At 42.6% G+C, this 25,783-nt stretch overlaps 1 protein-coding gene across 1 annotated transcript; it reads left to right on the top strand.

The window, feature by feature from the left end:
- Positions 1-604: 604 nt before the first annotated feature.
- ACE2 (angiotensin converting enzyme 2) lies at positions 605-24,888 on the top strand. Its single transcript, XM_050331914.1, has 18 exons — positions 605-793; positions 3,582-3,740; positions 5,636-5,729; positions 6,340-6,483; positions 7,844-7,956; positions 8,519-8,627; positions 9,329-9,426; positions 10,905-11,074; positions 12,107-12,333; positions 13,121-13,265; positions 14,842-14,940; positions 15,595-15,717; positions 16,089-16,261; positions 17,161-17,219; positions 21,484-21,584; positions 22,587-22,703; positions 23,888-24,082; positions 24,737-24,888. The coding sequence occupies exons 1-18, from the start codon at positions 605-607 to the stop codon at positions 24,855-24,857; spliced, it is 2,436 nt and encodes an 811-aa protein (XP_050187871.1). The 3' UTR covers positions 24,858-24,888.
- The last annotated feature ends 895 nt before the right edge of the window (positions 24,889-25,783 follow it).

Here is a 25,783-nt window from a genome sequence, read left to right as displayed (position 1 = left end):
TGATCCCATGAAGCGAACACATTTAAATTTCATAAATTGTATGCCTTGACTGCTTTGAAAAGCAGGTCTGTTCTCCAGATCACCTGGGCTTTAAAAAGCCTTTTAAAACATGGGCCTAAACATGCAACTAGGTACCCTATCTCAGGCTGACTGGGGTTTCTTCCTGCATGGGAATTAAGGTTCTTGGCTTAGTGTTTCAGTGAAGTTTCTGAATATTTTTACAGCTCATCACCAGCCTGTTAAAGGATTCACAGATTCTGAGCTACCAAAGACACGGGTAGGCTATAGATAAAGTGATCAGCTGTATCATTGACAGCACATTTGGGAAACATTAACCAAAAGTAAAAGCCTTTTATAAGAAGGCCATAAAATGGCAGGAGTAATTATGTTTTTCCAAAGTTAATCATTGACTTTTGTTTATTTGGCTTTTTATAAAAAACTTTTTCCTTTCTCTCCTGTAAGGAATAAAACCTATAAAAGGTCCAGTAAATTGGATTCAGCCTTTCTTCTTCACACTGGCCATGCTTGAAGGTTGATGAGACAAAGGCTGACAGAGAAGCTTAACTGAGGAAACCTACTTCATTGAGAGGTTCTCAGCCTGGACATGAATATGTTGGTCCGCCTCTGGTTTCTCTGTGGTCTGATCGCTGCTGTGACCCCTCAGAATGTCAACCAACAAGCCCAACAGTTTCTAGAACAGTTTAACAGGATGGCAGAAGATATCAGCTATGAGAGCTCCATTGCCTCATGGAACTACAACACCAACATCACTGAGGAGAATGCCAAGAAAATGGTAAGTGCTCCATCCTATGGGTTTTACTATTGTCTTGGGAATCTGAAAGCTACTTTCTGGTTTATTCTGGTATTCCACCAAACTTGGCTAAAATTAGAGTGTTATTTGGTATCTGTGGTTTAGTTTGAGGAGAGTAGAGGGGCTTGCTTTAACACAGCAATGTCTCACTGGGTGTGCCTGGGCCTCTACAGCCTTGGGTTGCTACCTGTACTACCTTCACACTGCACAGGGGTGGCTGGAGCCTGGGCTTGTCCCTAGCCCTCACTTTGAGTCACCCAGTGAGTGGAGGGAAAAGGCAAGGATGCTCTAAGTGCTCGTCCCCAAAATCTGTGTTGAATGGAGAGACGTGTGACTGAATTTACACTGGGCTTTGTACTGGCACAGACAGCGCTCTCTCCTCTCTGGTGCTGAAATTGTTTTGCTTCTCAGTGAATATGCCAACACTTTCTGAATGTAGGTATTCTATTAAATGTTTGCTGATTTGTTATCCAGTGGGGGACTTTTCCCCCTGCCCCCATCACCCTTCTCATAGTCAGGGCTGTTGCTATACTTCCTGGAGGTATTAAACTGGGAAAAATGAATCGAGATCATCGACTACCAAATGCCAGCAGTGGAGTTAGTAGTGCAGTGGTCTGGTATATTGGCTTGAAAGTCAACTTCTATCTGCAGGAAGGACCATGGCATTTGTATCTACACTGTCTTGCAAAACAGTTCTTGCTTCTCAACACCAGCCTCTGGCTTTCCCAGGCAACAGGAGCTCTAGGCAGGAACAAGGCTTTTCGAGAGCAGACATCTATGGCCTGGCTGGTTACTGATATTACCATGCCTCAGCCCAGCATCTTGTGAGCTCAGAGCCTTTCAAAATGGACAAAAACGCCTTGAGTTTTGTAGCTGTGCGTATTTTAAAGTTAACTCAAGCTTTAGAGAAAAGAATTTAGGGCATAGAAATGAAGCTGAACATTGAACATCTATTTTTGCATAATAGCTTGTCTTCCACTTTGTGGTCATATAGCTTAATTGAAACATGGTTTAATTATCATATTTCTTAATTAAAGCAAGGAGACTGGTTGCTGGAAGAAATTCAAATGACTAATCATTGTCAATCTGGAATGCTTTCCAAGGCACCAGGTGCTTAAACTGTAACATTTCCAAACACATAAAATGAAAGCCCCATATAGTATTTCCAGCATTAATGAGACGATAATAAAATACATGAGAAGATACCAGCAATAAGAACCAATTAGTCCAGTGCTCAGAGAGACTGTTTTCTCTTGCTTGATCTCTTCAGCAGCACTGGTAAGAAACCCACTGATTCCTCTTCTCCTTTTCTGCTGGAAGAGAGTTAATGAATACTGTCCCTTCTGGCTCCTTCTCATCCATTTTCCTTGTAAATTGTGTCACAAACCCTATAACTATTCCTCTGACTTACCAACCAGTTCCTCTAATTGTGGAAACATCAGACAGCAAGTTAACTCCTTTTCCCTGGCTTTTGCAGCCAAAGAGCCCCCCCTTCTGCCCTGCCACTCCTAAGGCACCTCTCAGTCCCTGCTCAGGAGAAGGAGCTCAGAACACATTTTCACAGTGATGCTATTCATCTGGGTGCTTATCAAACTCTTGCCCACTTAACTTTTCATGCTCCCATGAAAGGAAGAGTTTGGAAAGCCTCCCGGTGGTGGCTGCTGTCCCACAGAGGGGCTGCGTGGGTGGGGGAGATGTGGGGACAGGACTGCTGAGGGCTTACATCTGCCAGTGCTTGTCTCTGCTGGAGCCTAGAATAGGTACAGTGGGTACTGCACCCATGGCACACCCGAGGCTGGACAGCCCGGTCACAGCCCTGGCACAGCCTTGGCCTTGCTGTGTGTTTGTACAGGGGTGAAGGGTGACTGAAATAGCTCTTCAGGCACAGTGTGACATTTGTGTTTCCTGACTCCTCAGCAGGGAGGGATGGGTTTTACAGGTGCCCTCTCCACAACCTGGGAAGCACTGGTAATAGGCACAATCAATTAAACTGTCCCAAGGACCCAAGTCAATCAGTACTGTTCTTGTTGCCATTTGGAATGGGTGCTGATGTGCTAAACTATGTACAAATACACTAGAAAAAGGTGAATAAGACAGTCCCAAATCCAAATAATGCTCTTATGGTGCTGCTTTGTGCACTGAAATGTGGGAGTTTCACATGTATGTATGTAATTGCAGCAGTGGTAAAAGCAATCTCATAAAATATTGAGGTTTTGCATGCCCAATTTAGGCAATTGCCTAGAGCCTTCTATGCCCAAGTATAATATAAATAAAAAAATTGCTTACCAACATTTCAGAAGAAATTGAGATCTGGATAATGAAAAGACTCAGTATCGATACCTTGGCTGCTTCTCTGCCACTGCTACTGCAGCAAAAATGGTGAGTGACATCTGTGTCACACACCTCTTGGTGCCCTTTCTTGTTTCCTCACAGGTGGGTGAAGAAAAGCACTAAAGGAAGAATATGTGGTGATTTAGAGTAGCAGGGAACACAGAAAAGTGATGCTGGATCCATTATAACAAGGAAGGTGTGAGGAGACAGTCATGCTTTTTGTTATTTCCAAAGAAAAGTGTTTATCTGGACGTGTGAGTAAAACGAGGCCAAAAAGCTCTCCAGCCATTTCACATTGCAGTGCAAGTTCTCAACCCGCAAAGCACAGATGTTCTCTACAAATTAAGTTCTCTACAGAAGTCATATTTTTGCCCTCTGAGTACATTGGGCTGCTGCACTCTTTGGGAGGGAATAATTCAGGTGTTTGAACCCTTTGCAGAATGAGGCAAGTGCCAAGTGGTCTGCATTTTACGACGAGGCCTCCAGGAATGCCAGCAGCTTCCCAGTAGACAGCATTGAGGATAACCTCATCAAGCTCCAGATCCAGATTCTCCAGGACAGAGGATCATCTGTGCTGTCACCAGAAAAATATAACAGAGTAAGTTGCTGAATGTTCCTCATTTTTGTTGGGTGAGTTGAGCTGCCTCCCACAACACCCTCAAGTGAGGACATGGTGATGTTGCCACTCTGCTCATCTTGGGATGATGCTGTTTGTGGCAGGGAAGTGTACCTGCTCTAGATGTTTGTAGCAATACAGGACTGGAAGGGGGGGTCTGGCCCAGGCAGCTGATTGCCATTCAAGTCAGCAGTTTTGCCATGGAATGAATTTCAAGCACACACACGCCTCAGAGTTGTCCTTGCACAAATGACAGGATTAGTCATAAAAGAAAAAAAAAGGACCTGTGGTAAGTGCTTGGTGAAGCCCAGACCTAGGGCAATGAGCAGAAAGAGATGGGTGAAAGGACATCCATGGAGTCAAAAAGCTGCAGGTGGTACATTATCAAGCTGTGAAAAACAGAGGGTGTTTTGCTGCAGTGGGCATCTTGGGATGCCTGAAACTGGGGAGGGTTGGTGACCTCCTTCCACAAAAAGCCACTGAAGGCCAACAAGATTTAGCAAGATTCATAATGAGATTTGACATTTGCACTGGCAAGTGCACGTAAGAGGCAGGTGTGTGGATGACTATATGTGAAATTGGAGTGAGCAGCTATGCGGACTCAAAAGGGATTTATAGCCAATCATAACCAAACACTTGAGAGTTAAATTGTCTTCATTTTGCTGGAGATCAAATTGAAACATAGCTTCAAGTCATGGGAACCTACAATCCAGGATCCTACAATCTTAATTATTGAAGGATCCTGAGATTTTTCTGCTAAGTGCCAGCAATGCTAACCAGAAAGAAAACCAGCAGATTGGCTGGATCTCTCATCTCTCCGAATGAGATGTGCTTCTGGAAAGACACATTACATTGGCGGGAATTCTGACAGTTCATAGAAACTTATATATATTTTGGAACACAACAGTGCACTTGTGGTAATGCTGTCTCTGCTGAGGAGATATTTTCTTCAGTACCCTCACTGTTCAGACAGTTAGAGTTTCATAGATAATGGCCTTTGAGCTGAAGTTGTTGATTCTTTCTTGAAAAGTGACTTTTTGTAGAGTCTGATGGGATTCCATAGAAATATTTAGGTATTCTTCACTGATACAAAAATTTCCCCGGGCACCCATTTATTTTAATGCTGACAGAAATAAAGTTAGAGCTAATCACTAACTACCCCTCCCACTGACAGCTCTTCATAGTTCTGATTTAGAGCTCTAAATGAGAAATTGCACAGTCCTAAAGGTAAAGCTAAAAGTGGTAGATGTATTTCTCAAGGCATGAAAATATGAAAACATTAAAAAAAAAACAAAAACCCAAATCTATGTAGCATAGGTTCTGAGATGATTTCAGATGGGTTTTGGCCTCTGGCTGAGCCCAGACATGAGCCATAACTTCTCTGTGATGGTGTATAAGCAGATCTATGCAATCAGGGTGATGTGATGTTAAAACCACAAGCAACAGTCAGCCTGGCAGCATCTGCAGAAGGGGCCCTTTTTGCTGCCATTCAAAGCTGTGATCTCCCTGGGAAGTTTATGTGGGTTCATGCTTATGGAAACGCGTTGCTTACCTTTTATTGTTTTATTGCTGCTGTATATTGATAGCTTTCTTGTGACAGTCAGTGCTCATTAAATCCAGAGATCTGTTTGACTGGATATTCAGAACCTGTAGGTTACATCATATATTTGGGAGATTATCTGTCTTTTCCAGCTAGATCTGGTTCAACTAATGCATTTAGGCAAATTCTTTCATTAATCTCTACTGAGCTTAAACATATGCTTCAATGCTAAGCTGGTGGGTGAAGTGTTGAATCAAGCTCTTAAGGAATTAGCATAATTGGCTGTTATTTTGCACAGAGTGGGTTTCTAACAGGCTGTCTTGCATCTAACTTGCAGTTGGGCACTGTGCTAAGTACAATGAGTACCATCTACAGCACTGGGACCGTCTGTAAAATCAACAATCCGTCGGAGTGTTTGGTGCTGGAGCCAGGTACAGTACTAACCACTGCCCCTACTGTGTCCTTTACCCTGAGGGTGCACAAAGAGAAAGCCCAAGGGTGGCTCCTGACTGCAGAGGACAGGCAGTAATTTCAATAGATATATCCTGCTATCTAAAGCGTAGTCATAATTTAATTGCACCTTGCAGTTCAGGGAACTCCAGTGGGCCTGCTGCCCACGAGACATGTTGCCTCCTGCTTGTAGTAGACAAATTTTGGAGAGGGCTGCTCAGCTTGTGTGACAGCCTGCCTGTCACCTGGAGTTTGCTTACATCACAGAAAATTTATTTTTTTTCTCCTGCTGTCAAAGTCTCGTTGGAATCAATGCTGTGTTGAGGCTAGTCCCAAGAACTCTACTAAGTCACAGGAGGGTAATGCAGGGACAGCATTTAAGACACTCATGATCTGCTCCATGCTTCTTAAAAAGAAGGGAAAAACTTTAAATGAGAGAAAGATGCAATAAAATAATGGGATATTTCAATATATCAAACACAAAGCGCTTCTTCTCACTTCATGAAATTGCTTTCACTTTGGTTCATTTGCCTGCTGTGAAAGAATAATTCTGCTTTTTTAAGGTCTAGTACTTATTTTTCGTTCTGACAGGTTTGGATGCTATTATGGCTGACAGCACTGATTATCATGAGAGACTGTGGGCCTGGGAAGGCTGGAGAGCTGATGTTGGCAGGATGATGAGACCATTATATGAAGAGTATGTTGAACTTGAAAATGAGGTTGCAAAGCTTAATAGTAAGTCACTTTTTTTTTTTTTTTTTTTTTTAACCATTTCTGTCTTCTAGAAACTAGCAAACATACTGCAGTCTTGCACAATTTGCCCAGGAATTCAAAACCCATACATAATTTGCACGTAATTTGCTCTTGCTGTGTATGTCCCAAAGTAAGACACAATGCTGGCAGGAGCCATTGACCAGATCAGAGGTTTCTTACCAGCCTGGAACAACAGGCACCTTTTTGTTAGCACCCCTCTTTGTTGGCACTTTTCCAAAGGCCATAATGTATCAGTGTCCTTCATTACAATGAAGGATGCAATCATCTCCTGTCTTACCCAGAATTGCACTGCTTGTAACTTATGGCCAAGCACACTTGATTTAAACAACTTCTGAGTGCTGTTGAGTTTTGGCACCATCTCCTCTTTCCTATGGGCCTTGACCTTCTTGCAGGAGCCACAATCATTGGTAACATTTATAAGCATTATTCCTGAGCTGGAATGATCAGATCTGGTAGGCCTGGGCCAGCAGATGCAGCTGGATGTTTGAAAAGGATTTTGGACTAAGTGTGCTTCCAGTTTGAAATTTCCACACAAATCATAAGGAACTGTCTTTTCAAGGACCAATGGCATGTGGCTGCTAATTTTCTTTTGGGATCTTTTAAGATGGCTTCTGAAGTGGCTACATCATCTGTTGTTTGGACAAACTGCAGCTGTGTCACCTGCTTTCCTACACTCCTTGTGTTGAAAAAATTGTAAAGCTGGAGCTAGACATAAGGGATAAGAAAATATAGTTGAAATAGTTAGATAGGGAAAATCCCCAAATATTAAGGAATGGTCATTATGACTTTCCTCCATACCACTAAGGAAGAAACTTCAGCAATGAGCTACTTCTACTCCAGGCTTGATGGAGCTCAGTGGACTGGAAGATTTAGTGGAACTGGGAGCTGAGTTTCAGTTGTGGTGTCTACACCTGTCCTGGTGGTTTAGTTGCTGGAAGAGGGAGCCCGTATTCAATGTTCACCTGCCTATACCTTTGGTGAGAATGAACCCCTTGATATCCAGCCTGAGCGGAGGCTGCTGTCCCTCAGGAGCTTCAGTCAGGAGTGATGATTTCCTCAGACCTCCATCTCCAGATGGAAAGACCCTAATTAGCAGATAACCATGACTGCAATTTCTGAATTTCTTGGAAATCTCCTATGCCTCCACCTTCATGGGACAGAGCCTCAGGGAGCTCTTTCCTTCCTGCTAGACACAAACTATCTTGCACTTCATCTTTTTGCTTTGGGGGAAGGCTGCGGGTCACCGTGGGATCAGAAGGGAGCTGCAGACCTAAGCAGTGCCACACGTGGTGTTCTGATGCGATGCATCTATGCTTTACAGATTATTCTGACTACGGAGATTACTGGAGAGCAAATTATGAAGCAAAGTTTCCAAAAGATTTTGAATACAGCCGTGACCAGCTGATCGAAGATGTGGAGAAGACATTTGAGCAGGTAGGGGCAGAAGAAGCACTCACCTGGGTCATGGGCTTGTGTTTTGAAATGGTGGGCTCAGATGTTAATGTTATGAAAAAAGATGAGACCAGCTCTAAACTGGCTGATCGCAGTCTACATGGGTTTAACAGGTGTTGGGAGACATACAGGAGACTTTTATCTCTGCAGCCATTCTAGGACCATCTTGGTCACCTTGGGTGCATTGTCCCCAAAGGCTGAGAGAGGGAACTCTGTAAGCTCCAGTGCCTCTCATCCAGGTAGGACCCATGGGGGGAGGTATGTTTCCTATGGGGTAGATGGCATCCTTGATACTCTGCATTTAAAGTTAGCAATGCTCCCTCCCTCATACCTGAACATGACTTCTGGGGCTAGGATCTGGGGCTAGCACTGACTCAGTGCTTGAGCCCTGAGGCAGGGAGCAAAGCTCAGCTGTGGGTTTGGGGTGCACTTACCTGCCAGGAGAATTTTGTCAGAGGCATCTTCAAGTCTTTCTGTGTAGGAGTGATGAGTGGCATAGAGCAAAGTGAAAATAATTATTTTCCTTCTCCTTCTCTGCCTCCAGATAAAACCTCTGTATCAGCAACTGCATGCCTATGTGAGACACCACCTGGAGCGAGTGTACGGCCCCGAACTCATCAGCTCCACAGGATGCCTCCCTGCTCACTTGCTGGGTATGTCAACGTGTCCATGGCACACAGGCCTGACTTTATACACAGGACAGTCACCTTCAAGGCATGAGGGAAGAGAGTAATTTGACTGTTTAATCGGGATAGTAGCAAAAAAGATTACAGATAAGAGAAGGGGAAAGGAGAAATGGAGATATTACTGGTGTAGATGACACGAGTGCTTAGCAGCAGAGGCAGGAAGAGAAGCAAGTTTTCCTCATCCTCACCAGAGCTGGCGACACATAACTCAAAACTCTAACACTGGGCTAGGGTATTTCTCTCCCCTTTGCAGCACTTGTCATCCTTAGAAATGAGAAGTTTCATAGAGAGTTGTTTTTCCTTTTAAATCTTATTCTGAACTCTCCAATTTAATGACTTTGCTTTCAAAGCATGCAGCATCAAGCTGCTGTAATTGTTCTGTATGTGAACACAACACTGAAATCACATAGACAAACAACATAGATGTTCAGTTCTGAAACTATATTGTACAAGAATATCTGACATTGGCTAATAAAAGCATCTTTGATCTGAGTTTGACCTATGCATGACTTCCCAGAACTACTCCCATCCGCATCTGGATCAGACCAGTTTAGATATATAGGAGTCCCTATTTATGACACTGAACAATTTATAGAGCTGTCTGGCACTTTTGGACAATACATAATAAATAATTGAAAATATTTCTATGTTTCTCTCTTTTTATGAAGGTGATATGTGGGGTAGGTTTTGGACAAATCTGTATGCCTTGACTGTTCCCTATCCAGCCAAACCAAACATTGACGTAACTGATGCAATGGTTCAAAAGGTAAGACATGCCTTTATGCAATATGCATTGTATAACAAATCTAGACAGTATAAAAATTATGCACCACATGTCAGCTGCTCTCTAGAAAGCTATGGATGCCCTCAGGCAGACACACTGACAACAAAGCATTGCTTTCTACATCCTTTTTTTGCTTTTCACCTTAATGGGTTTATGCATTTTTCACTGTACCTTTCCCCTTAGCTGTTCTCTCTTTTTTCCTTCACCCAAGGCTCCAAGTCTATTCTCCTCAGAGACATCTATCCATTAAGAGATATATTTTGAACATATAAATATTTCAGGACTCCTGGAGTTGGCTGGTATCAAATATGACCTTTGCCAGTCCTCACCATAATAAAATAGTTTGTACATCACAGTTTGTTTTATTTTTGTCAGTCTTGTTTATTTGCATACAGCTAGGAAACTGCAATGCTGCCTGTTATCTTTTGATAACTGCATAGCACCAGAAGGTCTGTGTTTGAGATCTGTAGTGCTAACAACTGTGACGGCACCTTTACCAGACCAAGAACAGGGGTGAAGACAACTCTCTGTAGTCTTGCCTAAATTTCACTTATTTTAAAAAATAAACAATGATAGGTGGAATTTGATTTCTGAAATGTGCTTATTCACCTGGAGTCTGCCCTTCTCTCATAGGGAGCACTCCATGCAAATGTTATGCTGATAAGAGAAGAAATAGTTGAAGGTGATTCATTAGCAGTTTGCACAAGTCTGCATCATTCTCACCTCTATTTTATACTGCTGATCCCCCGTCAAAAATCTGTATCTGTTGAGGTATCACCGCCAGGAGGGAAGCATTACTTGCAGAGCCTTGGGGCAAAGTCTGGGCTCATCCTTGTTTGTTGATGTCCCCAGTTAAGAATTCTCATCCACCTGAGCTCTTTGCCACCTAAATCTCTGTGAAAGCTCAGTCCAGTAAATGCAGAGCTCCTGCTATGTAGAATAATAAAACTGCTGACTTGCAAAAATATCTTGGGCATTACCACACAGTCACTATCTGATAAGCAACTCCCATAGACACGTTTGCCAGGTTTTATGGTTCTGGCTGAAATCTGTCATGCTCGTCTTCTGGGAATATAGCTCCACTCCCTCAAAGGAGTTGTCCCCAAGTTGACTGAAGTGGCTGAAGGGTCAGATCCCAGATCTGACGTGCTACTGACAGGAATGCCTTTCTTATCTTACCTTACCTTATCTTTTATTGAGAACTTCTCTGATCTGGGTCAGGTGGTATCAGCTGAACTTCTGAGTGCAGAAACCTATTTTGTTTTCAGGAAAACACTTAATTCCAGTTCCAAGCAGAATTTCCTGAAGTGCCAAAGGCAGACACTACTATCTTACTCTCAGTAAGCCAGGTGCTGATCTGAAGTTCCTGGGAGATAAAATCAGCTGCCCTGCATTAAGCAGGCCATTGGGAACAGGCTCCATGCAGAAGCAGTGGTTATTGGTGGCATTGTCTCTTTCAGGGGTGGAATGCAACTAAAATATTTCAAGCCGCTGAGGCCTTCTTCACCTCTGTTGGCCTTGATAGCATGACTGAGGGCTTCTGGGAAAACTCCATGCTCACAGAGCCAACTGATGGCAGGAAGGTTGTCTGCCATCCAACAGCATGGGATCTGGGGAAAAACGACTACAGGTACTGAAATTGCTATGATCCCCTTTTATACCACCTCCTAGAATAAACATATTTTCACTAAAGGTGCACCATCCTGGATTTAAGTTATAATTTCTCCTTCTTTATTTTTTTTCTGGCTGATAAGAGGGGAAAGGAAGACAAGATCCTGTAGGACTGTAAATTTTTCTGTGTAACTTTTTCTAGGAAGGTCTAAGAACTACTCTCAAATGTTAGCTGAGAAGTGACTATTATTTATATGAACTGGAGAAGTAATGACTATATTCTAGGGCTTAAGGAATAAGCAGAAATGCAGGTGCTTGTGGATACCAGTGAGATTTGTGGACAACTGCATATTCTGCAGCAATGGCACTGGGTCTCTGGGTAGCAAGAGAAAATCTCCTGAGGGCCCACTGTCTGTCTTTAGCAGAGGCATGCAGTTGCATGAAAATCCATCAATTTCTTCCATGTTTCGTAAAGAAGGACAACAAGTCCCCACACAGTCACGTTTTTTGACAGGAATTCTGTCCCCTTTTGTAGTCCCCACAGTTACCCAGGGAAAGAGGGTAGTCCCCAGCAGAGCCTTAGTGAAAAGCCATCAGCCTCACAGCTCAGCACCCTGAGGAAGGTGAAAAGAAACCCTGTTTGGAAGAAATTCCTTTATTAAATAGTACCTACACGAGGATGAAGTAGCAGGAGTCACCAACACACAGGATTTTCACAATACTATCTTCCTAAGATTGGTGGTGCTTACTCGTTCCCACACACAGAGTAAGTTTATCACTAGGTTTTAAGAAGCAGCTGCTTTCTCACAAAACAGCAATTTTCTCTTACTTCCTGTACAATTTCAAGGTGACTGAAGGTGTTTTGCCGAGTTCCCCTTGCAGGAGGAACTGCACTGCATAGCAGGATGTAGCAGCCCAGGTTTTGTGAGGGGCAAGGGCCATTCGCAAGCTCTGGAGGGGCTTTGTCCCGTGGCTATGGCAGACAGGGCTCAGGCAGCCGCTGCCTGGGCCACTGTCTCTCTAACTACAAACACTTTGTTCGGGTGTGCAGGATCAAGATGTGCACCAAAGTGTCCATGGACGACTTCCTGACCGCACACCATGAGATGGGCCACATCGAGTACGACATGGCATACTCTGTGCAGCCCTACCTGCTGAGAAGCGGTGCCAACGAGGGCTTCCACGAGGCAGTAGGGGAAATTATGTCACTTTCTGCAGCCACTCCTCAGCACTTGAAATCTCTTGATCTCCTAGAGCCAACCTTCCAAGAGGATGAAGGTAAATAAATGCATAAATATTATGTCTTTAAGTGAAAGCACTTGCAGGCTGTATTATGCATGAGAACTCAGCAATCAGCTCAGAAGCTTCTGAAAAACCTACTACTAATTTACCAAAAATACTATTTTCCCCCCAAATCACATTGTGAAGCAAGGATCAACTGCTTTACAATGCTGCTATATAAGTCAGAAACAAATAGCTAACACTTCATTACCTTCAGTACTGAACTCATCCTTAAATCTTCATAGTTCATTGAGATGAGTCTCCAAAACACTTTTCAATTTCTGTTGCATGAAACTGTACGTATCTCTATCACAGTATGTATTTAGCAGTTCAAATGAAACTGCAACCTTGAGATTTACATCTCCCACTTGAGTGAATATTGAGTGATAACATAGGTAGGCCCTCATTATAATGCAGTTTTTCTGGCTTCTCTGAGTATTGCCTTAGAAGGGTGATATACATTTTTCACATTTTGAGATGTCTTCAACTCAAAATTCCCCAGAGCCCAGGAAAGCTCTCAGTAAAGGATAATGAAATGCAAATGCCAAAGGTCTAGGTTGTTTAAGATGCTGGGGGAAAGAAAGAAAGACAAAACTGCATACAATACCTAAGGATTTTACCTTATGTGTTTTTTTCAGTTGTATTCTTCCTTCCATGTTTTCTTTAATGAAAATCTGTTATTCAAACAAGATGTAAGCATTAGCTGTAAAAGGAAGCAACTTTAGCCATCAAATCAGATACTGATTGTTACCATAACCATTACCTTAACTGCTTCTCTCTCCAGAAACTGAAATCAACTTTCTGCTCAAACAAGCACTAATGATTGTTGGAACAATGCCTTTTACTTACATGCTGGAGAAGTGGAGGTGGATGGTGTTTAGGGGTGACATTACAAAGGAGGAATGGACAAAACGGTGGTGGGAGATGAAGTAAGTTTGTGAAACAAAGAGTATTTTTTTCAAATGAACCTGCAAAATCAACCCTTCATAGTTACTCAACATACTGAGGTGCTTGTGCCCCCATAGGGCAGGATCTGTTTTTGTGGGTGTTTCTACAAATCTCTGTAGAGTGCCAGCTGGAAACACCCAGTGTGGTTCAGACAATATCTCACAAGCTGTGTACCCCCATTAATCACTCTGTACAGCCCCAGGCTATTTATACTGCCTCTCAAAGTACTTTCCCTACCATTTTTAACATCAGTTTCCTGATGAAGACAGCACATGGGATGTTCCAGATCAACATTGCTGTCCCTCTGATTCATGCTCCAAGCCATCTTTTTAGCCTAAGTACAGCCCTTCCTTAAGTCTCATTGGTCATGTGTTCTGTTGTGCTCCCCACATCCTCAAGGACAAGTGGAAAGTGAAGTTCATCGCACTTGCCAGCCTGAGAAGCATGCAGATCTCAATCTACCAAGTATCTATGCACACTTCTTTGCTTTGTGTTTCCTCCCCATTCTCTAGTGGTTTTGGAGACAAATCATCTGAAAGATTCCAGACTGATTCTTTCCTTTCTTATGTATTAAGATAAAAGCTTTATTGGTCAAAGAAAATGCAGTTCCCTTGGCAAATAACATCCAAAGGTGCATTATCAGATTATGCCCACCAGTCAATATATTTTCACCACCTTGGAGCTCAAGATTTAAAAGCAGTTTGATTCAGACAACATTTTGGATTTTCCTAGCTTGGTTATAATATGGGGACAGAAAAATGAAAGAAACCAAACAAGCCCCACACTGAAAATGGAGCTTGCACTCTGACATTAACATGAACACTAAGCCTCCATCAGCAAACAGAATCTATAATAAAACTTGATATATGCAAGCCTCCTGACCCACTGTAAAAGTCAATCAGCTTCAATGTATTCAAAAGTAGCAGAGATGTCAGATAAACAGAGAATGACAAATTGTTCAGGGAAGCTTATCACATCTGTTGCAGTGGCACCGCAAAGCTCTGCTGGAACAAGAACTTGAAATACAAGCTTACGGAACACATTTCCATGAAAGCTTATTACCATTTTCAGAACTTAGAGCATGGGTTTGTTTCTGTAGTACTGCTCAGGAAACACAGTCTCAGGAGAGGAAAAGAAAGAGAAGCCTCCTCTAAAGTCCAGTGGCACTGGAGACCATCCACCTTTTGGGTTGCCCAGTCTCTGCGTGCACTTACCCTGAGCAAAAACACTGCTCTCCAAACTTGGGATGGCCCAGGGCGTGAGGGGTGTGTGTGAAGCTCGTCTTGTAGATTCTTTCATACTGCTAATTTCTCCCTGCACACCCTGCTATTACACAAATCCTGTCCTTGCACTATTAGTTTCAAAGCATCTTCCTCTCTGTGGTCTCCAGCTGTGGAGCAAAACTTGCTTGGGGTTACTAGGAGCTGTATGGAATTCTTCTGTTTGGAAGTGAGAGAGGTGCCCATGTGTATCAGATAAAAGAGAAGAAAAGCTTAGTCAGATTATTTTTCTTTACTGTCTCTTAACAAAAACCCTGTGTTTTTCCTTCATCCCCAGGAGAGAAATAGTTGGTGTTGTGGAACCAGTCCCTCATGATGAAACTTACTGTGACCCTGCAGCGCTGTTCCATGTGGCCAATGATTACTCCTTCATAAGGTAGTGTAATGTTTAATTCATTACTTAAATTTTGGCTACAGAACAAGCCCCAGCTATCTGAAACATCTACTGGAAAGTCTCGGGACTGAATCTTATTTTGTTTGTCCAGACTGAATGTTACTGATTTTAATGGAAGTGTTTCTGAGGACATCAAGAGCTGCTCCATAATAATCTCTGAGCACTGAGGAGGCTGCTGAGCTTTTTACTGAGCATAAAAGCTTCGTGCTGCCATCAAACCAGCAAGAGCACTTCTGTATGAGGTGTTTGCCTCTTGGGGAGTCAGTGTTTTGTGTCACTTGGACCACGCACATGCAGCCCTGAAGCAACTAACTCTGCACATCCCTCTGTGTCCCATCCATTACATTTTAGAGGACTCAGCCAGAGTGGAGAGCTGGGCTTAAAAACCTTACTCTCTCCTGTTTTTACTGGCAACAAACAGGTTTGGTGCTCTTCTGCTGCATTTGATTTTGGCATTTTGTTAGATTTGAGCAAGCTTAGCCTATAATATCAGCTGACCTCTCTCCCTGCAGTACAGCCTCCCACGTAGAAGTGATGGCTGATACAGCAGAGCTTTCTGAAGGCCAAGGGCCTGTGGCCTTCCTTGCCAGACAACTAACAAAACCTGCACCTCCCTTTTCCTTGCTCTTCCTTTAGGTATTACACCCGGACCATCTATCAGTTCCAGTTTCAGGAGGCACTTTGCAAGGCAGCTAACCATACTGGCCCTCTTCACAAATGTGATATAACCAACTCCACTGCAGCTGGTGAGAAGCTGAGGTAATGAAGCAAATTTCTCACACGTGTAAGTCAGAGTATAACAACGCCCAAGTCATCCTTGAAAGCTTCTGGAGTCAATGAGGTTGCATCAAGAATGAACCTAGCTTGGAAATTTAGCCTGTATCTGCACATTCATATGCTGTCAGTTCATTTGGACAAGTTGACTAAATTTACATACACTGAAGTTCTAAACATCGAAGGTTTAATTACCTGTTAATTGGAATAAAATATTTTAATTAATAGGAATAATAGGAGAAAAGAGGGAATTCAGAAGCAAATAAGAAAACTTTTATAGTGATCACAAACTGTTTTGCTAGTCTAGATGGAATGTGGCAATAACATATATATTACCTCTCATTCCACGTACACAGACAATTGCTGTCATTAGGCAGATCCAGGCCCTGGACTGAAGCACTGGAAAGTGTAACAGGAGAGAAATACATGAATGCAACACCTTTGCTCCACTACTTCGAACCTTTATATGAGTGGCTGAAAAAAAACAATTCTGGAAGATTTGTTGGTTGGAAAACAGACTGGGCTCCATGTACGTATGGCTTGTGGGTGATTTAAGGACTCCTGTCAGTCCTCACAACTCTTGATTAGCAAAATCCCTCTCTCTTGTAGCTGTTGAAGGCTTTTCTCCCTAGGGAAGAGGGTTATGGGAAATACAAACCAAGCAGTAAGTTTTACTCACAGGAAAATGGACTGGCTTCCATGATCATGGCCAGAGCTGGAGAAGTCAGCACGAGGTTTGTCAGAGCCCCACCCAGTTTTCAGAAATTGAGGTGGGTTTTTTTGTTGTTGTCATAGAGGCAGCTCTCAGAGTGTGGGATGGCCATACAAAAGGCTTCAAGTTGTGTGGCACTTACCTGAAAGCAGTGGGCCTGTTCTGTAGGGCTGGCAACCACTGGTCCTGGGAGCCAGCAGACTCTGACCTGGGAGCATAGGGACAAACCAGTGCAGAAAAATTAGTACTCTGGTTTTTTAATGTCATGTGTTAGTCAAAGAGGGGAGCTCAAGGGGAGGAAAAGGAGAAAAATGCATTTTTCAGCCTATTGTGGAGACATTAATTGTTGAACCACCCAGGTTATATATGTGTAATCACTATCTGTACTGGGGAGTACCATAATTCTTACAGTGCTGTGCTAGTCTCTAAAGCTGGGATTCACCTAACCGGACACTAACGTCTACATTTAAGCTGCTCCTTCCCAATGGTGGGAAAGAGGAATTTTCCTTCTGTCTACTGCAAAGCCAGGCTTGAGGACTGAACAGCTCACATGCATATGTTTGCAGTAGAGGTAACTGAAATGAAACAAGGTCAATCCCTCCAAGCTCTCTAGAGGGAGCAGCCCGTAAGGAAACTTTAGCCATCCTCATCGTTTCCCAGGGACAGACTTTCTGTTGATGCAGCTCTAACAAGGACCTTGTTTCTTTTTAAACCAGATTCCAGCAATGCCATCAAAGTGCGCATCAGCCTGAAGTCAGCGCTGGGGGACGAGGCGGTGAGTGTGTTTGTGCTGTGGCACCTTTCCCACTACTTGGGCAACAGAGGTGGTGTCCTAATGGCTCTCAGAAAATAAGGCAGGATATAGCTGATCTCTGTGTCTGAAGAGTGGCATCATCTCAGGTGAAAACTTATCACATACAAGATGTCCTGTCTGAGTTTGTGGTCAACACTCCCCCTAGAATCAGTGAAAGGACTTCTCCAGAGAGTGATCCCACCCATTTTAAGAGAGACATCTCATCTAGATGAGTTACTCCATGGAGACACCAATCACAGTTTTTCACCTGCTGCAGGACAGGCCTGGAGGGCTAACAGAGCGAAACCTGTGAGCCTGAAAAGGGGTGTGTTTTTCCCAACTTTGTTGATTTGTCTAAATGAACCCTCTACCTAAATTTTTCTAATTTTCATTATCATGGCTATAGTGTCTGACTTCAGAAGTTATTACAGCCACTATTTCTCATTTAAATGTGAGGCTAAAGCAGAGGGGTTGATTCCCACATTCTATTCTTAAATGCTTTTGACCTCAAACTAACACTTCTGTCAGCATTTCTGTGTAGATTTTTCTTTGCCTGTTCGCTGTAATCTTTCTGGGCCCTGATATATTCGGCTGCCTCCCTGCCCTCCAACCCTTATGCAGAGACAGCTTTGTTGTTGAGATTGTGAGGGACAGCGCAGTGCAGCTGCTGTTGTTTCAGATGAGAAGAAGGGCTTTCATTCCCAAGAGCTTGTCTGCTTTTCCCAATTATACCAGCTGGTCCAATAAAACGTATTACAGCAATTGAAAAAACTCATCATCAGATGGGCTAAGCATTGGCTTAGCCCATCTGCTTAACCCAGGCTGAAAATTTGCTCCTTACTCTAGCTGTTCCTCTATATGCTAATCTCAGGGAGGCAATGTAGAAGGCTTAAGTGCAGACACTTCATTCCTGTTAATAGCCATTTTCACCTTGCAGAACATTAGTAATTTTCCAAGAACGAGTATGTCATCCAGCAGGTCATTTAGACCTGCGTGTTGGAACCTATTGCACTAGCAAGGACACAGTACCATGGGCTCATTTTTCATATGAATTGATGTTCTTGCTTCTATCACTCTCTCACAAGTAAGCCCCACTGGAGTTTTATTGCTTCCTAGACTGCCGAGTCTAGTTAGATACAATTCAAAACTGATATCAACAGCATGAAAAGGTTCCATATTACAACACGTTTATTAGTCATTATGGTTAATGTTTAGCTTAATGCCATTTTTATGCCTGCCTTTTGCCATCACAGTCTTTTGTTGTGCAATTGAGCAGCTGTAAAACAATCTCATACAGATTACTTATTTTGAGTTATTGTATGGACAGTAGGTTCCCAAGCTCTGAAAAGCAAGCCATACATTTTCCTCTCAAAACCAGCCCACATCACCAACTTGCAAGAAAACTTTTCCATTCAGTTGTTTTATGCCTCTGCACAAATTTCTCTTTTGCTGAGCCCTGGGGACATGACCCTGAATGCTGATTTGTCAGCAGCAGGTAGTGGTACATGCATGAACTGGCACAAAGAAAAGGCAGGGGGAATCTTGGGCAGGAATCTCAGCCCAGCTATGCAGAGCAGTATGTTTTGGCTGCTTTACACTGCTCACAGTGCACAGAAGCTGTGAATGCAGTGCAACTGTTTGTCTAAGATGAATTTCAAGTTGCTTTGCACTGTTAAGACATTCCGAGTATGCCAGTAAACCTACTGGTATTTCTGATCTGGAAAAAGCAGAAAGGGAATGATTCCCCCTTGAGCAGAGGCAGAGCTGCACTGGGGAAGCTGCGGGGGCAGCTGCAGCTCATGCAGGCAGTTCTGCACCTCTCATCTACAGACCTCAACCCTGGCTGCTACCAGCAGGGAAGTTTCAATAGCCTAAAGTTCTGGCAAATTAAGCATCCAGACTCATGAATGGGCTTAATGCCAGCTGTACCAGAGCGTGCACTGCCGCAATTACCCTGCTAATTGTTTCCAGGCCGATGAGATTAGGGCTACATCATTGGATCACCAGTCTAGCTTATGAGGCTGAAACACCCACAGCTTTGCTTCAGCTGGGGCTTTATGGAAGTGTTCTCCTAAAGGAACCTGCTACAGGATCCCCACTGAATCTCTTGGGGTGTGTCTTACTTAAAATAAAAGGTTCCAGGAGGATCAGTCCACCGACCACCAGTTCTGAAAACAGGAGTCCTCTTCAAACATTACTTCAAAATTCCCCACTGGATCAATGCCATACGTGTGATTACATTGTAAAAGGCTGGCATACAAGACAGCGTTAGAGAACAAAGAGCTATCAGCCTGCAGGCATTTAGGTGTATTTTACAATGGAAAATCCTTTTTGAATCAGAGGCCAGAGTTACACTGTCTTTCAAGTCACACATGGGATATTGGAGGGAACACACTAGAAAAGAGCAGAGGCACATGGCAGAGTTCGTTTCTTTCCGAAAGCAAAGCAGCTTCTGTAATGAACAACGTAAGGTGTGTTTCTGAGATGCTGAGGGAAGGAGTGTGGGTAGTCTTTACTCAAACACAGATCAGAAGCCAGCCAGGTACTTCCCATCCACACAGCCCATAATGGTTGGGCATAAATAGAAATTTGAGAAACCCCCACAAGAGCATCATAGGCTGTGACGGTGAACAGTGCCAGCTGCCAGAGACAGCAGTGGTAACAAGAAGTGCTTCAGTGCAGGACTGTGAAAGCGGGAGAAAGCCAAGGGCATTTGCCCAGCAAAGGTGACTCAGCCTCAGCCCTTGCTGGTGGGAACAGCCAGGGCTGGCACAGCCCCTGCCCTCCGAATGCCACAGGGACTGCTCTGATTGCAGGGCTTTGGGTCACCCGCAGTTTTCTCTCCTGGGGTCTGATCCTGCATGGGCTGACAACACCAGGCTCTTTCTTCTCTCTCCTCCCCTGTATTTATAGAATCATAGAATAGTTTAGGTGGTGAAGAACCTTTAAGGTCATCTAGTCCAGCCCTGCTACGATAAGCAGGGACATCTTCCCCTAGATCAGGTTGCTCAGAACCTCACCCAGACTGACCTTGAGTGTTTCCAGGTACTGACCATCCACCACCTCTCTCGGCAACCTGTCCCACTGCTTCAACACCCTCAAACTAAAGAATTTCTTCCAGTAACTAAATCAATTCTCTTTTAGTCTAAAAATCTTACTCCTTGTCCTCTTGCAACATACCCTACTAAAACATTTATCCTTATCTTTTTTATATTTATACATATTTCTCTCTCTTAATTTTATATCAGTAAATAAAATAAAAACAAAACAAAACCAAAAACAAACAAATGAACAAAAAACAACAGAGCTGCCTTCTACCACACCTTCCTGAATGATACTCAAGGAAGTCAGGAGCTGTGTAAAACTATTACTGACAGCATTTATAGGCATTCCTGCCCAGGTACTATAAATGCAATCAAATCTAGGCCCTAGGGGGATAAAAAAATTGCCACCGAGTTCAGTTGGGAATTTTCTCTTTGTGCACATTCACTGTTGCACAACAGACCAGGCTGAATTATCAGCTCCTTTGTTGGTTTTTGCCCCCTGTACAGCTCTTAGTTCCTGTCCCAGAGCAGCTGTTTTTGACTTCCACTGCAAATAACTTTGGACTCATAAGGTAGTCCACGAGAAGCCTGCACACAGGCAGTACATTTTTTATCTCACCTATCTATTCTCCAGGGAAAAACAAGAAATAAGTGCCTGCTCCAGAAATACAGAGGCAATGAATTTTTTACCAAAACAAACCCCAAACAAAAATCCCATCTTATCAAGCAAATAAATGAGCCACCTTCACATGACAACTCCACCCCAAAGGTTCTCCTCCTTAAAAGAACAGAATAAAAGAATAAAATTATGTGACTAAAACAATCTAGATTATGAAATCTTTTTACTTCAAAGACAATGCACAGTATTTGGTAGCAACAGTGTTGCTCCTGATGCCTTTTCTCCCTGTAAGGCAGGGAGATGTGCTGGCACTGCAGCATCTTCAGCAGCCCCATGTAAAGTTACTGGAAACTGCAGAGGGACAGCCAGATATCTGGCAGGAGGGATGCCTGCTTGGTTATTCTCCTGCAGAGAGCCTAGATTAACAGACCTAAAGGGTTTGGGTAGGTTTCTGATGTGCTATCATGGTACAAATAAATAATGCTGACGTGCATGCCTTACAATTGGTATTTCTTTCAGAATGATTTCTCAGTGTCAGATAATTTGCCATCTCTGATGAATTTCTCTTGTGCTGTTTTCACAGTATGAATGGGATGACAACGAGCTCTTCTTGTTCCAGTCATCCATCGCCTATGCCATGAGAAAATACTATGCAGAGGTGATGAAACAGAAAGTTAACTTCCAGTGAGTGGCTTACTTAATTGTGCCAGCTATGTCTACATTGCTTCTGGTTCACTAAACAGCATGAACTGGTGGAATTAACTGTGCCTTCTGTCAAATGGAAGGTGATAGCAAACAATGTCAAACACCAGCAGGTTGCAGAAGGCAAGATGCCAGCTTGGTTACATGGTACCTTTTCACTAAAGAGTCTGAAGTTTAGGAGTACAGTGCTAAAGTTAGGTAAGAAGGCTTTGTCTCCTGTGGCGTATCAGTGGTGCAGGTGAGCCTTGAGAATTTGTGCCCAACACTTGTGTGGGAATATCAGGGAAGGTACATTGATTAGAAACAAAAATCTCCAGCAATGTATGTGTTTGATACTGGATATCCAAGAGATTTTGGGCCAAGAAAAGATAAACTTGTTGATTAAAAACCACTAGAATTTGGTGCAGACTTACTAATCTTATCTAGATTCAGTTACAAATGCAAAATCTTTCACATGAAATGGATTTTGGTATGAAAACCAACCCTTTTTATTAAGTATCTTCAAAAATTTCCAGAAGCTATCTACTTAAGCTATTAGATACTATTCTATAGAACATCAATCATGTAATATCTAGATATTACTTTATAGAACATCAGTCATGTAGTATCTAGAATCTACTCCCAGCAGAAAATAAGGAAGAAGACTTTTTTTCCACTTGGTACTTCATATATCACCTCATTCATAAGACCAATCCCAAACCCTTTCTGCTCTGCAGGTGATTATGTGCTGAGGAAAATTACACCAAGGATTGCCTTAGGTATGGAGTAGATTCTCTCCAACTAAAGTTAGAAATTAGCACGTAGAAAAAGAAATTCTGTCAGGAAAATTGATTTAACTTCCCAGCTGATGTCACTAGAAGTATTCCCTCAGCATAAACTAAGTACCCTGGTACTGCCAATCAAACTCAAGTGTTCACTTGCCTGAATTTAAAGTTAGTGTATCTTAACAATAAAGGTAACCTTTCTCTTCTGTTTCTCCTTCAGGATTACAGACATTCATGTCGGAGAACAGACACAAAGAATCTCTTTCTATCTTACTGTCAGCATGCCAGGTAATATCAGTGATATTGTGCCCAAAGCTGACGTGGAAAATGCCATCAGGTGAGATTTTCCTCTCTGGGAAAAAAAACTGAACCAACAAAACAATCAGATGAAAGGGTGAAAAGGAAAGCAGTGCTCAAGTCAGCTGAGGCAGAAGGGGTGACAAGAAAGTCAATTCTGTAGTTAAAATTGTAATAGTGGGATGAGAGAAACTAGGATGAGAACTGTTATGACAGAAAGAAAACACTCCATCTATCTGATGTGTCTTGGACAACAGCCAATGTAAAATGCTTCAGGGGGCTTGTAAAATTACCATAACATATCTCATAGCGTCATACCTTGCCAGCACATGTGTTTTCTTCCTCTCATTAGTGAAAATTCAGTGAAGGAATTATTGTTAGCAAGGACTCCAGAACAATGGCATACTAGAAGGACAGCCAGATGTATTTAATTATACAGAAGAGGTCAGAGCAAGAGCCAATTCCCACTTACAGGTCAATGAACAGCTCTTTTATAGCACAGTGTGATACTGCTGTAAGTCATTGCTACCAAAATGATAAGTAAAACTGCAACTCTGCAGATGAACATGAATAATGTACAGTGAGAAAAGAAGAGGGCAAAATCTAAAAGCAGCAGCAACATGAGATGGGGTTGAGAAAGCAGTCAGATAAGTTGGTGAACCAAGGAAGAAGAATATGGCTTTGAAAGTCACTGTCCGGTTAGCACTCAATAGCAGATGTGGAAGTTCAGGGAAAAACAGGGCACAGAAGATACACCAGGGAAAGGGTGTTTAGGGCAGTGAAAAACACAAAAATCAAAACTGCATAAGATTGTAGCGGGGAAACAGGTAAGAAAAAGTCAAAGCTGTGGTTTTATGCCACATATCTAAGACACTTTTGGATAGCCAAGAAACTTAGGGTAAAGAGAATGAAGAGCAAAATGCAAATAGAGAGGGAGACTACAAGGTTGTTTGCCTCATTTTGATAAATGTTAAGACTGAGTTTAAGAGTTCATGCAGTGTCTGAACATGTCAGTGAAGCTGCAACAGGTTAAGGGTTTTCTGTGGTTGTCGCTCACCACCCCATGGCAGAAGCAATATGGGTTTAGCAGTAACTCCTGTGCAGCCTTTTCAACTGAGCAGTTCAGAAGAAGCTTGGCACACTGGAGATTTAGAAAACAACTGAAAACTGTTTCTTTTTTTCCAATAAATGTGTGAAACTCTTTGAATTTGCATTTGATGGCAGGATGTCTCGGGGACGAATCAATGAGGCTTTCAGGTTGGATGATAACACACTGGAATTTGTGGGCATACCTCCAACCCTGGCTGCACCTTATGAACCTCCAGTCACCATCTGGTTAATCGTATTTGGGGTGGTCATTGGTCTGGTTGTCATTGCATTTATTGCCTTGATCATCACTGGCCAAAGAGATCGCAAAAAGTGAGTAGTATTTTTTGATACTATGATCATGACCACTGGGAGATGTCCCAATAATTGAATCATCCGGATTCTTACAAACTGGGCTGCCAAGTCTAAATGAAACAAGTTAAGGAATGAAAGCCTATTATCCCTCTCCTATCAACAGGGGTAGCTAAAGGTTCAGTTCCCTGCCAGTGCACAGCAGCTTTGGCAGCTCAGTGCAATTGCCCCATCATGAGCGGTTTTACCAAGGCACCTGGATGCTGTAGCCACAGGGAGCTGCAGGGTGGCCAGGCTTCTGCCAACCCTGCTGCAAGGTGGATGGCATGTCCTGCTGGGAACGCAGTGCCTTCTCCAGCAGCAGAGTTGTCCACATTCATCAGCAGCTCCAGTTTTCTATAACCTTATTGGAGGCTGTCCAGTAATGCAATTTTCCTTAAATATTGTTACATTAAGAGGAATAAAACTTGGTTGGTTTTCTATGTCTCTCCATTAATGGGGTTTCCAAGAACATAGTAGCTTTGCCACAGTTCCTCTTTAAAAGCAACACAATTCCTTTTATATAAATGTTCCCAGTTAAACACTGTATTATTTACACTAGGGGGTTGATTCTGGGCATCCAGAAGGACTGTAACAGAACAGGGACTTCTACTATAAAATGACTTTTCCTTACAGGAGGGCAAGAGAAAGTAGAGTTGAAGCAGGATCAAACCCTGAAGCGGTGAACCCTTATGGTGAAGAGGGAAAAAGCAACATGGGCTTTGAGTCGACTGAAGAGACACAAACATCATTTTGAAAGATGTGGGTACACTAAGGGTTTCTGGTTTGTTTTTTTTTAATTTTTCACTTTTAACAATAGTGCCTAGCAAAGGACCAAAACACTACGGGATGTCTTAAAACATAATGTCTTCTGGTTGACCATTAATCTACTGATTCATGGCCGGTAGCAACTAAATCTGCTGTTTATGTGGTAACTAGAAAACATGCAAAAATTGAAGATATGTATATTTTGTGGCATTTCTATGAATTATGCGCATAATATTACACACTCTTCATGCTGCTTTTCATAAGTGTGCCAACTTCTCTCTGTTTCCTCTGTAATGAAATACAAAAGCTTGGAAGTATACAGCTGTATACAGATCAATACACATACACACATAAAAATAACTCATATACTCCTGGGGAACATCTTGATCTTTCCAGATGGAGACCTCAAAAGTGGATCTAATAGTGAGGAAAAAAAACCACCTGACCACCAGAAGAACTTTAGTGATGAAGAGCTCAATTTGATATGAAATAACTGCAATTTCTGCACCTTCAAGAAATCTGTATCAATGCAAAAGGGATACTGGATGAAGACTAACAAGTACTGGAACTTTATTAGGAAGTTGTAACATAAATTATTTTTCTAACTGTTTGCTTGATAAGTATTGTAGAGACCAAATAGCCCATGCTCCCTCAAAAAAAAAAAAAAAAAAGTAAAAAAAAAAAAGTTAAAATATCTCTGAGTTTTGTTGTCATTAAAAATGGAAGAAAACTCCTTAATACTATATGATCAAAGTTGTGGATTTTTTCTATATCATAGTCATTGCTTCCACTGTTACAAATACTGCATTACAAATGCTGCACACAACAAATACAACTGTGCTGTTACATACAAGGGGCAGCAGATTGAGGCTTGGGATATTGGGATTGCATATGAGAAATAAAACCTGTTCACAA

This window comes from Myiozetetes cayanensis, unplaced genomic scaffold (genome assembly GCF_022539395.1).
Source record: "Myiozetetes cayanensis isolate MyiCay16 unplaced genomic scaffold, myiCay2020 scf5-8, whole genome shotgun sequence".
Taxonomy (NCBI): Eukaryota; Metazoa; Chordata; class Aves; order Passeriformes; family Tyrannidae; genus Myiozetetes; species Myiozetetes cayanensis.
The sequence above is the reverse complement of the archived record's forward strand: the minus strand, read 5'-3'. Positions and strand labels throughout refer to the sequence as shown.

Coding starts and splice junctions, on each gene's coding strand:
- ACE2 (XM_050331914.1), top strand. CDS start 605: ATGAATATGTTGGTCCGCCTCTGGTTTCTCTGTGGTCTGATCGCTGCT. Junction 17,220..21,483: donor CAGCGCTGGGGGACGAGGCG/GTGAGTGTGTTT, acceptor CTGTTTTCACAG/TATGAATGGGATGACAACGA. Junction 22,704..23,887: donor GACGTGGAAAATGCCATCAG/GTGAGATTTTCC, acceptor ATTTGATGGCAG/GATGTCTCGGGGACGAATCA.